At 49.2% G+C, this 15,302-nt stretch overlaps 1 protein-coding gene across 11 annotated transcripts in view; it reads left to right on the forward strand.

The window, feature by feature from the left end:
• pitpnm3 (PITPNM family member 3) overlaps positions 1 to 15,302 on the forward strand; it is a 56,363-nt gene that overhangs the window by 36,344 nt on the left and 4,717 nt on the right. For all 11 annotated transcript variants that reach the window (XM_061827828.1, XM_061827830.1, XM_061827822.1 and 8 more), the window contains 6 exons: positions 7,436 to 7,603; positions 7,706 to 7,854; positions 12,141 to 12,257; positions 14,036 to 14,152; positions 14,217 to 14,365; positions 15,118 to 15,267. In XM_061827828.1, coding sequence (XP_061683812.1) covers positions 7,436 to 7,603; positions 7,706 to 7,854; positions 12,141 to 12,257; positions 14,036 to 14,152; positions 14,217 to 14,365; positions 15,118 to 15,267 — 850 coding nt within the window. The remainder of the gene's footprint in view (positions 1 to 7,435; positions 7,604 to 7,705; positions 7,855 to 12,140; positions 12,258 to 14,035; positions 14,153 to 14,216; positions 14,366 to 15,117; positions 15,268 to 15,302) is intronic.

A 15,302-nucleotide genomic window follows, 5' to 3' on the forward strand; every position in this document is an offset into this window, starting at 1 on the left:
GAGCAAAATACATGTATTGCCAATCCTTCAGTATGTCATGAGCCATCGGTAATGCAGGACGCGGAGGCAAAGGCATAATGTTTATTTCGGAACACGCAGTGCAAATTCAATGAACTGACAAACTCCAAATGAAATCCCTGTCCAATTACAGTCCGAGTGTGAAACAGCTGTGACGGGTGTCAGAGGTGGGACCGCCCAGAGCAGTGGTCTGGCCACGCCTCTCTCGGCAGTGGCCAGGCCTTGCTCATGACAGAGTGAGACAACTCTTAACCTCCTAAACCTAACCTAACCTAAAATCAAAATGGCATGTTGACATTTTGATGGTGTTGCACCGTCACTGTGCTTTGTCGCTTCCACAATCATCTCCCAATCTCAATCAGAATCAGAATCAGAATCAGAATCGGCTTTATTGGCCCAGTGTGTAAAAACACACTAGCAATTTTCCTCCGGCACTCGGGGCTGCCCTGGTACCACATTTAGAACAAAGAACAAAGAGACATTTCCCTTATGAGTTGTGCAAGATGTAAAATCTGTGACTTGAGAACATGTAAGAGATGAGAGTGTGTCAACACCCCGCAACATTGGCTTAAGCTTGTCCAGGGTGCCTTTCTTATCCGTTGGCGGTTCCCGTCATAGTGCAATAACAATTGTGCAAAGGGATCTGCACAGTGCTTGCAAATGGTTGGACAGGAAAGCATGAAATTCACAGTATTGTCAAATTACTGAAAGAAATGAATGTTGTGCATGAGAGTAGTTAATCTTTTGTGTGAAAGTGGCAGAAGCACAACTCGGCATTCACTGTTGCCATTTGTTCTCTTCGGTCCACTCCCGGTGGTTGAAGTGTTGAGAGGCGAAGCGGAGGAGAAACGCAACAGCCGCAGTCCAATTCCACGTATGACTGCACCGAGCGCCTCGCGAGGCCAGCGGGCAAAGGGGCACGTTCCGGCGGAACCATTTTGGCCTCTCAGACGTGGCCCAACGAATGTGGTCATGATTTTTGGTATGATTCGGGCAATTCTGGAAAAATCTTTGGCGGGCCGGATGTGGCTCGCGGGCCGTAGTTTGCCCACCGCTGTTATTTCCAGTAATTCCACCTGCGCGATGCCACCAGATGATTTTGATTTCTCTGTTGTTAGGTGGCATCATTAGCAAGGACTGACCATGAAGTGCGTCGTGGGCGACGTGGTTTAGTTCTATGATCCTGTTCCCGTTTTTGTCACCCACGTGGCCACAATCCACCTCTTCCGAGGGGGTGGGGGGGGGGGCGCACCCGATATCGAACGCGCGCCGGATGAGTCACGGTAGGCGGGACCGAACGCGTCGAGCGTCCCCGGGCACCAAAAACATCCAAAGATCGAGCGGGACTTCCGCCGACGATTTGCGTCGAGCTTTTAGCTGGAAAGTGCTCAAGGCCGTAAATGACGTCACGCCGTCCGTCCGTCCGTCCGTGCGTCCGTCCGTGCGTCCGTCCGTGCGTCCTCGCTCAGAAGCTCGTGCAAAGCGTGTAAAAACCGGCACAGCAAAGAGGGAGTGAAAAAGAAAAAGGTAATCCCGCTTTAATAACACCGTTCAAGTGGAAAATGAATTGAAGGGATTGATTTGACGCAACACCGCAAAGTAGTTTGACGCTCATCCGTGCGCACACAGCTGAGTTGAGCAACATGCTGAGCGAATGATTCATTCAAAAATGTTATGAAACGTTGACGTTGCGTAATTTGATGTTGAGATGAAATTGTGCAAAAGCCAAACCAATTAAGACCAACTTGCACAGACTTTGAATGAATGATTGGATTTTATCTAATATTAATAATCTATTTGTATTATTATGTCTTCATGTACACGCTACAGAGTACGATGGGAACTACTGTACTGCATTATGATGTATGTACGGCGGCACGGTGGCTCAGCTGGTAAAGCGTCGGCCTCACAGTTCTGAGGTCCCGGGTTCAATCCCTGACTCACCTCCTGTGTGGATGGAGTTTGCATGTTCTCCCCGTGCCTGCAAGTGTGGCTTTTCTCCGGGTGGGCACTCCAGTTCTGCCCCCCCTCCCAAAAAAAAATGCAAAACTAATTGGAGACTCTAAATTGCCCCAAGGTGTGTTTGTGAGTGAGGCTGTTTGTCTCCGTGTGCCCTGCGATTGGCTGGCGACCAGTTGAGGGTGTGGCCCGCCTCCTGCCCGTTGACAGCTGTTTTCGAGGATGTGGGAGGGAACCGGAGAAAAGCCACCCGGGCACGCCCGAGAACATGCAAACGCCATTCGGGCGGGGCTGGGATTCGAACCCTGGTGCATAGAACTGTGAGGCAGACGCTCGCACCGGTCGTTCCACCTGCAATGTTAGCACAACAAATTCAATAATCATCCGGGGCCTGCTGCTAATCCAGATGATTGTGGGATATGTAAATGAGCTGTCGCAAAGGCTCGGTTCCGACCCGCTTTGACCCGCTCGTCCATCCTCAGCGGAGGTTTGATGAAGATGAACGGCCGGAATAAAGCAGCGAGCAAGCGAGCGAGCGCCTCTCGTCTTCCTTCCAGCGGTCTGCCCGCTAATGAGTTGTAACGCAAGACAGTCGATGATTACTATCGTTTCTTTTAGCATTATTGATCACATGGATCGTGAGGCTTTTGTCGAGATTATTATGTATATTGCATGCATCCGTCCATCTGTCGCAGCTCTCATGAAGCTATGAAAGCATTTTTTTTTTTTTTAATGTGAATGCTCAATTTTTTTTTTTTCCCCAGTCCATGACAATATTGGCGTGCACACTTTGCTTGGGGTCATGATGTTATTTTTGCAAAAATTGGCATACGCAATTAATGAAAGTAACTCAAAATGACCTAGTCGCATCGCAATTTTGGGAGAAAATAACTCGCTCTCAAAATGGCGAGAGGAATATGCACAGTTAAACCAAAATATGTGGATCAACACGAGACATTTTCATCCTTTTTTTGTTGTTGTTGGTGGTGTGTGTGACATTTACCGACGCAAGGTAGAGTTTGTGCGTGAGGGTGGAGGATGCCGCTCTTGATTGATCCCTGCCTGGTCTCGTTGGTAGGCAAGTGGTTTGCTCATCCAGCTCTGGACTCTGGCCTTAAAGGAGGTTAGGGTTGGGGTTGGGGTTTCTTTCAAAATACGTGAAATATCTCTGGAGAGAAGTGCTGGAAACTTTTGCAAAGACAGAACAATGTGGTGGTGAATCCTCGATAGACGGCGATGCGGCGGTTCTCGACCACAATCCGTTCCGGAAAAGTGACTTGTTCGAAAACCGAATCAGTGTTTGTCATTACAATGAATGGGAAAAGAAATAATCTGTTCCAAGCCTAAAAAAAAATGTGCTTTTTAAAGCATTTTTTTAAAGCTTTTCCTGATAATAAACGGCATAGTACAAACACATTTATCATTGAAATGCTTTATATAATAAAATAATTGAAGAAATATATCTATTTTTTGCTTAAAATGTATGCTTTAGTAGTAGAGTACGCCAGGCTGGGAGCGCATTGCCGTATCCGTAGCGACTCGGCCCCCCAGCCTTGTAAACGTTTTTTTTGTTTTTAATGAACAAAAGTGCAGAATAACTTTAAACAAGCAATTTGCCTTCCTTGGAGACGTGATTGGGGGTTCATACATTGGTCCTCCAGAAGAAGAAAAATAAAATGAAAAAAAACATAATAATAATAATAAAATAAAAAAATAAAAATGTCTGTGTACACAGGTTGCGTTACACACAAGAACAAAAGTGCGCCGGTTGCACCGCGCGTGTTATGTCATTGCGGTTTTTTTGTTTTTTTTTTGCTGGGGTGCGTTCGAATTGACAATAACAAAGCGCGTTGTGGGTGGGTCAACTGCCTGCGCCTTATTTCCCGGTTTTTGCTGGGGGCGTTCAAAAACAGAAGCAAAAAAAATCTTGAAATTTTCGTTGGAAAACCGAGGCATACGGCATATATAATCAGTCGGGGATGAGATCGTTCCCCAAGTGGAGGAGTTCAAGTATCTCGGGGTCTTGTTCACGAGTGAGGGAAGAACGGAGCAGGAGACCGATAGACGGATCGGTGCAGCGTCTGCAGTGATGCGGACGTCGTACCGGTGAAGACGGACCTCAGTCCAAAGGCGAAACTCTCAATTCAATTTACCAGTCCATCTACGTTCCTCCCCTCACCTGTAGGCATGAGCTGTGGGTCATGACTGAAAGAACAAGATCACGGATACATGCGGCCAAAATGAGTACGAGAAAACCCCCCCCCCCAAAAAAAAAAAAAACAATCATAGTATCCCAAAGATGTCATTTTTGGTTTCGTTTTTTTTTTTTTTTTTTTTTTTTGGTGCTTGCGTACCTCCTCACAGAAGGATTTGACCCGAGTGTAATTTTAATGCACATTAAAACTGACACGAGATGGGAGAGGTGCATGCGATAAGACCCCGGGAAGGAAGTCGAGAAGGCGACGTGAGCAAAAGGAGCGAATGGGAAAACAGACTTTCGGGAAGAAAACATCATCATGAACCGAGGTCAGGGGAGTCAAAACAACAACAACAAAATAGAAAAGAATCCACGACGCTTTGAACAAGATCCGAGTTCCGTCGGGCCGCGCGCTTAGCAAAGATCGCGCCGCGTTTCATACGAGTCTGCCGACGGTTCCGACGACGACAAGAATGATGCGAGTTGAGTCGGAGCTCGATCGGGATTCGTCTGATTATCGGGGACTGGCTGAGAGAATCGAACCCTCCCGGACGAGGACCGCTAAGTAAGTGCGTGCGGGCTATTTCATAGCTTCAACAAATGCTCAATAATCATTTGGAACAAATTGATAAGGCCATTTTGTGTGTGTACCGCCATCGCAAAATATCTCGTATTTTTATCAATTACTGATGACTCATCGACTTGCCGAGGTGAAGCGATCGGTCGCAGCAGACGCAGCGTGGACGGGGGGGGGGGTCATCGTCATTACGTGCGAGAAGAAACGCCCACAAATGGGGGCGCCTTACAAAAGTGACTCGCCCGGTCGGCTCGACGGGGGAACCCGGCAAGCAAAGTGAAATATTTGGGAAAAAAATGGAAAGAAAAAGATCGGTCGGCCTCTGCCAAGGCACAACTTGGTGTCCTTTCAGTGCAATGGCTTCAAACTGTCATCATTTCATTGTGTTGTTTTATGTGTGTGTAAATACACTTCTTTTGACATATTTCAAAAAGTTGTTTGGACATTTGAGCTGTCATAAAAAAAAAAAAAAATGTGAGTGTGATAGTCGTACACGCGTGTATTTGGAAAGGCCGCATGGAGGGCTCGGCTTCGTCCTTTCTTATTTACAACCGGCGCCGCGGCCTCAGCGTCATCCTCGCATAAAAAAATGAATTGGCAACCTCATTATTTCTCCCTCTGCTTCAGTTTTTTTTTTTTTTTTTTTTTTACGCGCCGTTCCCCTCATATTTATTCAGGTGCGTGCGTGGGCACCGAAGCGCCGCGTATGAAATGTGGCCCTGGAAGGAGAGTAGCGCTCGTCTCTCGAGAGTAGCGCTCGTCTCTCGACCGAAGTCGCCTCATTAGTTGGCATGGTGCATTCGTGGCCACATGCCGGGTGGGGTGGGGGGGGGGGGGGTGTTAGCAAAACAAACTCAAGGAATCCAAGCGACGTGTTAATCCGCCATACGGTCCTTCCGTCTTCGTTAGCGCCACAAATCCACTTTGAATGGGGCCTGGACTGAGAGGATTTATTCATCACACCTGAGGCATTCATTCATTCATGTCTTTTGTCAGGGTCGTAACAAGCGAGCACATCTGCTGTTCCCAGCTTGCTACCGCGCTCCAGTACGGAGGGTTAGTCCGCGTTCTCGTGCGAGCTCCCTTGCCCGATTGTTGTCTTCCTAGCTTGTCGTAAACAACACAGAGAGACTCCTTCAAATCAGTTTGAAGCTAAAGTTACGACTTCAGGTGACAGTTTCAAGTCAGGGTTAGGGTTTCAAATTAAAGCCTGAAAATAGCTAATCAACTCTAGGATAGGGGTTCCGATCGTTGTCTTCAAGGCTAAGTGTTTTTAAAAGTTGACTTTTAAGCCAGGATTATTGTTCCAAGGCAGCGTTTAGCTCAAGCCGCTAGCTTGTCGTTGTGCTCAGGCATGGACGCTTTTCAGACCCTGGAACTGCCTCTCTAGTTTATTCCTCACAGGGGAAAGGAGAGCACGTGACGGGGTACGCAAGGATTGTCTGACGAACTGCTGCCACGCTGAAACTAAACATGGAGCCGCCCCACCGTCGCCGAGGGTTACGCTTTCAAAGACTGAATCTATGTTTCCAGTTGGTACGCGTTCAACGCTAGCTCAATGTTTCGGTGGGGTGTGAGACGCCAGCCGTCACGTTAAGCAGATAATCTGGCGGACGGCTTTGTGCGCGGCGCCTCCCCGTTGCCGCGATTGTTCAAGTAGAAAAGGCAGCTCAAGCAATTGTACGTTTGTGGTCACGACTTTATTGCAAGCGCCGTGTTAAGTCAGAAGACCCTGACGGTGTGCGCAAGCAAACAATTAGACTGGGTGTGTTGAGTCAAAAGATGTTTTGCGTCCATCTTGATGCCGTTTGTGTGATCGGCCTTTGAATCTTCTCCAGATCTTTCGGCTGCAAATGACGGCAAAGGTAAATCAGTGTGAACGACCGATCTCGAGTCACTGCAGAGGTCGGGATGTGTCCGTCGGTGCTTAGACCACTCCGGATTTCCCACAATTGTGGCCCAAAGGGTAACGACGAGGACTGAAAGGATGAAGAGAAAAAAGCCGAGCGTTCAGATGTTGGTTAGAAGCTGGAGTTTGGGTTTCGTGCCAGTTTGGGAATTTTAAATAAGGATTAGCCGGTTAGGGTATTTCATTTCGGCTTTTAGGTCAACGTTCGCCTTTCCAGTTGTGGTTTCAAGCCAAAGTTTGGCTTTGGGCTTTGGGTTTCGGGTATGGAGGCGGTTTTACCATTTCACTTTTTTGTTCCGTTTTCTGTTCAAGACCTGGCTGAAGGTCATCCTTTTATATACGATTTCAAATTGGATTGGAGTGAGGTTTTCGTGATGGGTCAGGATTTAAAGCAAGGTTTTGGGTTTTCTCTCGGGGTTCCTCTTCCCAACAGTAAGTCGTGTTTGGGCTTCAAATTTGGGTTTGGTAGTTTTTCAAGGTTTCAATCCGGGGTCGAGGTTTCAGACGAGGTTTTCAAATGGTTTTGGTGTGCAAGAGCAAAATTTACATTGTGGGAGAAAGGAAAGGAAGTACGTTCTCATCAGCAGCAGCAGCAGCAGCAGCAGCAGCAGCAAGGACAGAGCACTTTGAAAAATCCTTCCATCCGATGCTCTTCTGTCTTGGCTTTCTTCAATACCGCACAAAATGGCACTCTTGTACAACAAAATGACAGCATTCTTGTTGAAGATTGATTCGTCAATACCCGAGTGATCAATTCCTTTCATCCCGTGGGAAGGCGAGAGCGTCCAGGGCCATCCGGACGTGTTTCTGGAGGGCGATCAGACCCCCGCGGATCTCCGGTCTTCCTCCCGGGAAAGAGCTCGGCGGGCCAGCGTCACCAGCGTGGAGAGCCAAATGTCCGTCGGCTCCGTCGGCCATCAGCTGGGCGACGCCGTCGCAAACGGTGAGCGGGCGGGCTGGCGGGCTGGCGGCCTCGGGCTCGGGGGTCACGACAGAGCTCGTCCGTCTCACGTGCGGTTAATCGCGTCGTCTCTGCTGTTTGCAGTTTCCGGCGGCTGGTGGGGCTCCAAGAGGCTGGACTATTCCCTCTACTGCCCTGACGTTCTGACCGCCTTCCCCACGGTGGCGCTGCCGCACCTTTTTCACGCCTCCTACTGGGAGTCCACCGACGTCGCTGCGTTTGTCCTCCGACAGGTAGGCCGACGACGACGGTGGTCGGGGTCGGATGGCATCAAGCCACGCGTATACAAGTCCTAAGTCTGAACCTTCTCGTCCAAATCGTTTTCTCATGCGCAAGTCGAGTCAAAGCCTTGGATTGATGAAGGCAAGTCACACAATTAATGCGACCTTATCTTTAGCTGGTATTCATAATGTCGCAAACGATCGATGGTAACCTGAACCTTTCCACGTTTGTTTACTGATGTGAGCACAGTCCGATGTAGTTCCACCGCTTGTCCCTTACCTAACTATGTTTTTTCGGTGAGAGTCCTAAACAAAGCATTTGTCATTTTACGTCTGTCATTTTGATGACAGAAAGCTATTTATGGTGTCCTTCTTCTCACTTCAACCTTCATCAAACGGTTCTCGACATGAGTCGCACTCGCAATCGCACCGACGGGGCCAAATTTAGAGTCTCGGATGAACGTTGCATGTTTTGGGGATGCGGGAGGAAAGCGGAGTGCCCGGAGAAAACCCACGCAGGCACGGGGAGGACCTGCAAATTCCACGCGGGCGGGGCCGGCCGGGATCTGAACCCCAGGTTCTCAGAACTGTGAGGCAGATCATCTAACCGGTCGCTCGCTGTGCCACCTCTATAATTCGTGAGCACGCTACCCCAGCCTGAATATTATTCATTCTTGTTAACGTTTCTCATGAAGTGACATTTTTTTTGGGTCCGCTCTGCGCCACTTTAAAATCAAAAGCCAGCACAACAATCGGGAATTGTCGAGGTGTGTCGGCCACCCTCCTGAAATGTGTGCAATCGTCTGCGAGGACTTTCTTTTCCCCATCTAATCAACAACATTAACAACATAAAAGCCAACCCGAGCTGACAAGTTTTAACGCCGCCCATCGATCCATCACGGCCGACGTGCGCGCAATCAATGATGGGCTTTTATTTGTTTACCTCCAGGCGAGTAACTTAATGTGGAAAACCCTTTTCAGCCTCTATGACTGAGGGACAGATCGAGATGATGTATGAGTGCGGTTCCGCTTGGACTGAAAATAAAACAAAATGTTTGGTTGAGCGGAACAAGGGAACAATCAAATAAACCAGGAAGAACCCACGGAACAAACAAACAAAGGAGACGACACGGCGAGCTGGCACAATTCAACAAATTGGGAGGACAAAACGTGGGAGGAACACGAGAACAAACAAAGGACGCGTTGAAACAAAAAGTGGACCACGAGTCGAGCCTGAATCAATGATTCAATCAAGGGATGTCATTTAGTGTTAGATCCCGAAAGGGACCACCGACAGTATCTCCCGCGACCGCAGGTCAGATCAAGCCAGGCTAAGTCCTGCCAAGAGCTCCTTTTCCTCGTCATCAAAACGTTGAAAAGTTTGTCGGCAAAAACTCATCAATCGGTCATTTCTCAAGAGACGCGAGGTTCAAATCTTTTGATACGAGAAAACCAAGAGCCCAGTCCGCTTAATTTGCCACGATTCATTCGTAGTTCAACACGCGCAACAGTAAAATGAAATCACGGGCGGGGGGGAAAGGAGGAAAATGACTTGAAGTGGGGGGTGGGGGGCAAACTTGACACGGCAGAGGTGACCCGGGGTGACCGTGCCTGCCCGACGTACCTTCGTGGGCCGGGGGGGGGGGGGGGATTCGGGAGACTTTCCCCATTGGAATCTTAACCTCAACATGTAAAGCACCAATTTCTACTTACGTACAGCCAGAACCGGAGTTCCGCTCAATGACGACAAAATGAAAGGTAAACGTAGAAAGAAAAGAACTCGCCGGAGGGAGTTGGCTCGGTCACAAGTGAGCATCACGAGCCAGAACTTCACCACGAGTGAGGTGGGAACTTCTCCTTTTGCCCAAGTTTCCCAACGCTAACTTTCTTCAACTTTCAAACTTTCCCGAGTAAGTCACGCTTGGCCCGTTCCGCCGTCTTGAGCTGCGCAAACTCACTTTGTTGTGAATTGTTGAATCCAAAAATGACTTTTTGCCGTGGAAAACCGCCACACGAATTGTCCTAAACGGGGAAGGAAATGCCAGCAGTTAACAGACATCAGAAATAAAATCCCAATTTTGTCTTCCGCAGTGTAAGAAAACTCGCAAAACACGAGCTTAACTTTTTGCGTCAAGAGTTTGTCAGTTGCGAGATTCTTCTCGCGGGGGTGCGCTTGCCTCCCCATTTAGTAACGGTGAGAAGATTCTTTATCGGGGTCACCACAGGAGTCTCTTGTTGCCGATAACGCAACCTGCACCCAATTGTGGCGTTCGTTGCACATGGAACTTCTCCAGCGACGCTCGTGCTCATCGCCGTCTTTTGGTCGTCGTGCGCAGTGGGGCGAGGGGGGCGGGTTTTGTCGCGTTCCGTCCTTTTGTCTTGAGAACGGAAGACGAGGTGTGACGCTATTACTACAGGTGGGCTCGGGGGCCCGTTTATCCTTCGTTTTGTCCTTTTTTTTTTTTCATTTTTTTCCAAGTCGTCCATATTCATTACGCAGCCAACAAAAGAGAAAACGAGGGAAATGGCAGGGGGCCCCGAGAGGAAAAATAGCCACAAAATGGGGAAACGGAAACAAATTTGGGCGAGAAACGGCGACAGAAGGGAACAAACGGTGCGCTAACCAAACCCAACAAAGAGGGGAAATGGGAAAAAAAAAATTGGGGGTAATAAATGGAATATACGGTGGGTAACACAAGAATGAATACTGGAACACAAAGTCATACTGAATGTGGGGAACGCAGCGGGACAAACAAAGAGAACCGCACACCCCAAACCACTTGTCTTAAAACACATTTACAGAAATCGATGGGGGGGGGTGTGCGGGGAGGGGGGCACAAAAAAAAACACACACACACACACACATTCAGGCCAGCAGGTTTCTGTCTCTGAAAACATTTAGGACATCGTTAGAAGCCAAAGAATCCGTGGTGTGTACGTTTTGGTGGGAAACGTTAGCGCAAGAAGTAAGAACGCTTATTAACGCTATTAGTGCACAAATATAAATCCGGACAAAAATTCTCAACGTACGGCACGATTTGAGGATCGTGCGCAACGGAAGCTAATTTGTGGAAATCCGGCACAAACATGACCCCCCCCCCCCCCCCCCAATCCATCTCGCCTCAAGGAAAGCCTCGCGTCCTCGGCATCAAGTAGGGAACTGCAATTTTCATCACGGAAATTCAAATAAGCTTGTTCACTTGTAAAAACCAAACAACCGACCGACCGACAGCCAGCGTTGCTTTTGTATTGAGTGATTTGAGATATATATATCTATTATTTTTATTTTTTTTGCGGTGTGGCTGTGCAGAAGTGAAGGGGGTGCGCATGTCTCTCACCGGATGACAAAGACCCTCTGAAAAGAATTGTTTTGAAATACATGATATATGTCTCACACCACAGAACAAATTTGAGTCACGGAAGGGATAAAAACGAGGTGAGACAAAAGGGGGAAAAAAACTTATACCGTAATTCCCGGCCTACAGAGCGCACCTCACCCAGTACATTCGGAAAGGAAATACCATTTGGTACATACGTACCTGTACATACGCCGCAGCTGTGGAAAAGCTGCAAGTGCCCACATTGAAACAGGAGATATTTACAAAAAAAGACAGGGAGTTTAACGCTAGTGCCACCACACTAACGCTAGCGCCATGCTAACACTAACGCTCATGCTAGCGCCGCGCTAACGCTCAAACTAGGGCCGGTTAAAAAAAAAAGAAAACATACCGGTAAAAATCACTGAGACGCGGCAGTTACACGCTAGCGCAGCGCCAACAGGGCCGAACCAGTAAAAGTCACTTCCTCGGCACGTATATTCCCTGGTCTCACCCTTACCTTTTCCGCTGGACTGCCCCTCGCGGACGTGAGAAAAGAAATGCACAATTTAGCCACCGGATAGACCGCAACGTTGGAAGCGTGTGAAAAAAGTTGCGGTTTATAGGCCGGAAATTACGGTCATCCTTGGACAAGCGCTGTAACAAGGTGATAAATTGGAAGTAAAATGCATAACACGTGAGAACAAATATGACGACACACGGGAACAAACGACATTACCAGCAAGAAAACTGGTGGCGATCACAAGGAAACGAGCAAAAAGGTAGAAACAAAATAAGAAAATGAATGTAATGCGGAGGGGGGGGGGGGGGGGGTCAAATAGGATGAAGGGAAACATAAAGTTTGATGTATGTGATATAAGATAACAATTGGCATAACAAGTAGTGTTAGCTAGCTTCTATACATTGATTTCATTTTGTGTCTTTTCCGCTGTTTTGAACCTTCTGATTATCCGTCCGCAGCTCATGCGCTGCGACTTTGTGAAGACGCAAGAGGCCGACAATCTGGACTCGGCCCCCTTCTCGCCCTCCAGCCCCCGAGAAAAGTGGCTGAGGCGGAGGACGCACGTCAAGCTGAGGGTACGCAACGCTGGGAGCGTCGTAAACATAAACATAAACACGTCCTGCGTGTTTCTTTCTCTGTTTGTTTACACGCTGAGTAGATTATTATTGTTATTTATTTTTTTTTTTCTTTAAAGCGCACATACTATCGGGCGCTGGCGTCTGTCACAATGAATGCGCCGAAGGTCTTGGAATAATTCCGCGTTTCGGAATTCGGGAGACGCTTGCGACGCTCCGGGAGAAGAACGTTCCGGATCCCGCTAGCCTCGGTTCTGCCCGCCTATTTCAGAAGCCGAGCGCTTTGTCCTTCTGGAAACGATGAAAAGAGATGCAGAAGAGTAAGAAATGTACAGAATCTCGTTGAAGGGCCGACACGAGTGCCGCGGCCCCTTGCACCTCTGCTGCTAACCCAAACGGCAGCACCTCGTCAAAGCACTTGTCGACCGCAAGGCGCACTGTGTGATCACAGGACACGGAAAGCCAATTTGCTTGTACGTTTGCGACAGCGGCCGCCGCCACCGCCGCCTCGAGACGACCAAGGACTTCATTTCCCGCAGTCAGTCCCGACTTGCAAGGAGTCGACTTGAGCGGCGTCTTCGCGCGACAAAAGACCTCGCGGACGTTTGTCCCCCTGGTTGATAGTCAGACGTGTCTGATTCAATTCGCCAGCTCAGCAAAACTATTTCCGGACTTCACCGTTCCCCGACCCCGATCGTCCCGGCTCGTTGTTTCCCGGTCTTTCGCGGTCGGGGCTCGGACTCGACCCGCTTCCGACTCCCTCTCGCACAGCGGCCTGCCTGATGAAGCGGAACAGCTGCGAATGTTGGACTTCTGGGCCTTCCGGTCAATTATTGTTAGCGGCAGTGCTGAGATGTGACACAGTAACTCGCCGTGGTACGCCCCGTTTGGCTTTGGGGGCGCCAAATCACTAATCCCGCCTGAAGACTTGCTACCTGGCATTTGGCTCCAAGCATCCATTTGTCACTTTGACTTCCCCAAAAACTGAATTCTTCTGAAAATTCAGCCTCCGAAGTCAAAGTTCAAAGTTCTGCCATTTTGTCTTGACGCTGCCATTTTAAGCTCACGATTGCTGCCGGGCGGGTCTCGTTTTGTTCAATCGCGTTCACGTCTTCTCGACAACCGGGAAAAAAATTGCGAGGGATTCGAGCGTTTGCCCGAGTAGTTTGGTCGCAAAGTAACTCGTCACCAAACAAGTCAAAACTCGTCTGGCTCATTTTTGTGGGCATATGTCGTGCCTACAGGCAAAATCAGTTCATTTGGCATCTCCGTCATACGCGGAAAACAACTCTGAAGAAGCCGTGTTAGAAAAGACGGCGGGAGTCTGCCATTTTGGATCGACGTGTCGGGTCCTTTCAAAATAACACCATTTGAACATCTGAGACAATACAAATGGGTGGTGTCCAATCGTGCACCAATTTTTGAGTTTTTCAGACCGTCCGTCACGGCGGCGAAGTCCGATGAGCTCCTATAAAACCGGAAACTAATACTTGCACAGCTCTATTTTGGGGGAAAATCCAAGTTCAGATCAAATCCGATTTGATTGGAGTGTTGAGCGTGAGCGCGCGCACAAAAAGGTCAGAAGAAGTCTGCTATTTTGCGCTCAAGTGGCAACTTTCCGGTTCTTTGGTCCGATTCCCTGGGCTCGATCGGCCCTCGAGTTTCTGTCGGATTGCCGCTAAATTTGAAGCACTGAAAGTCGACGGCCGGTGACAAATTGAGAGTCATTTGACCTCGTGACTGCACGCTAACGCCTCGTGGCGCGATCTCGTCGTCAGAACGTCACCGCCAACCACCGAGTGAACGACGTCATCGCCACGGAGGACGGACCCCAGACGCTGGTCGGCCGCTTCATGTACGGCCCCTTGGACATGGTGACGCTAACGGGAGAGAAGGTAACCGCGCGGACCCGCGCCGGGCCTCGCCAGTCGCCGACCGGCCCTCGCTGTCGTCCCGTAGGTGGACGTCCTGCTGATGACGCAGCCCCAGTCGGGACGTTGGGTCCACTTCGACACGGAGGTGACCAACGGCAACGGGCGGGTGACCTACACCGTCCCCGGCGACAAGAAACTGGGCCTCGGAGTCTATCCTGTCAAGATGGTGGTCAAGTAAGGCCGGCGCTCGCTCTTTGGCGGCGTTTTGCTTTTAGGATTTGGATGAGGAAATTTTCATGGAGCCCCGGACAGGATAAAAGAAGTCGTTTGTGTGACCGGAGAAGTACGAAATACGCAGACTTTTTTTTTTTGTTTTTGTTGGTGCCCACGAAGAAAAGTGGAAGGTAACCAAACTTGCCGCTAGCCTCCGAGCTTTAGCCTCGCCTCGACCTTCAACCTCGCTAAAGAGGGTGTGCGCTCGATATCTTTACCCTTCCGTCCAGTGTGGAGCCGCGACTACTTTGTGCGCACGCTGGAACTATTTGTTTTATCTCCGTACGTGCAAAATAAGTATTTCCTTTGCACAAAGTCGTAGTTTGTGCTCACAAAGTTGTACTCGAGTGTACTTGTAATAATACGTTATAGTGTTTGGTGCGCATGATGTAGTAGTCGGTGGGGCGGCGTACAATTTCTCCTTTGAGCCACACACAAACAATGCAAATTTTTGTTGAAGACATCTTTGGTATTCTCGACAGCGAGACTCTTTCCTCGTGAATGAGCTCATGAACCTGTGATTTTTGGTTTCGTACAGTGGCTGAAATAAGTGCTTCAATTATTTGTTTTCCGTTCAGTACGTCTTGGTATATTTGTTTTGGCGTTCAGGGTCGATATCTCACCATTTTAAGGAGAACCGTCCAGTACGCGCCGTTGTGGCAAATGATTCCATCGGTTGTCTCCCTCCCCCCACAAAAAAAAAAAAAAAAAAGGGGCGATCAAACATCTGCCGAGGCCTACCTGACGGTGTTGCCCCGCGGCATGGAGTGCGTGGTCTTCAGCATCGACGGCTCTTTCGCCGCCAGCGTCTCGATCATGGGCAGCGACCCCAAAGTCCGCGCGGGAGCCGTGGACGTCGTCAGGTCCGGGGGCTTCTTTGGCTCGGGGGCGGGGGCGG

The sequence above is a fragment of the Syngnathoides biaculeatus genome, chromosome 8, assembly GCF_019802595.1.
Source record: "Syngnathoides biaculeatus isolate LvHL_M chromosome 8, ASM1980259v1, whole genome shotgun sequence".
NCBI lineage: Eukaryota > Metazoa > Chordata > Actinopteri > Syngnathiformes > Syngnathidae > Syngnathoides > Syngnathoides biaculeatus.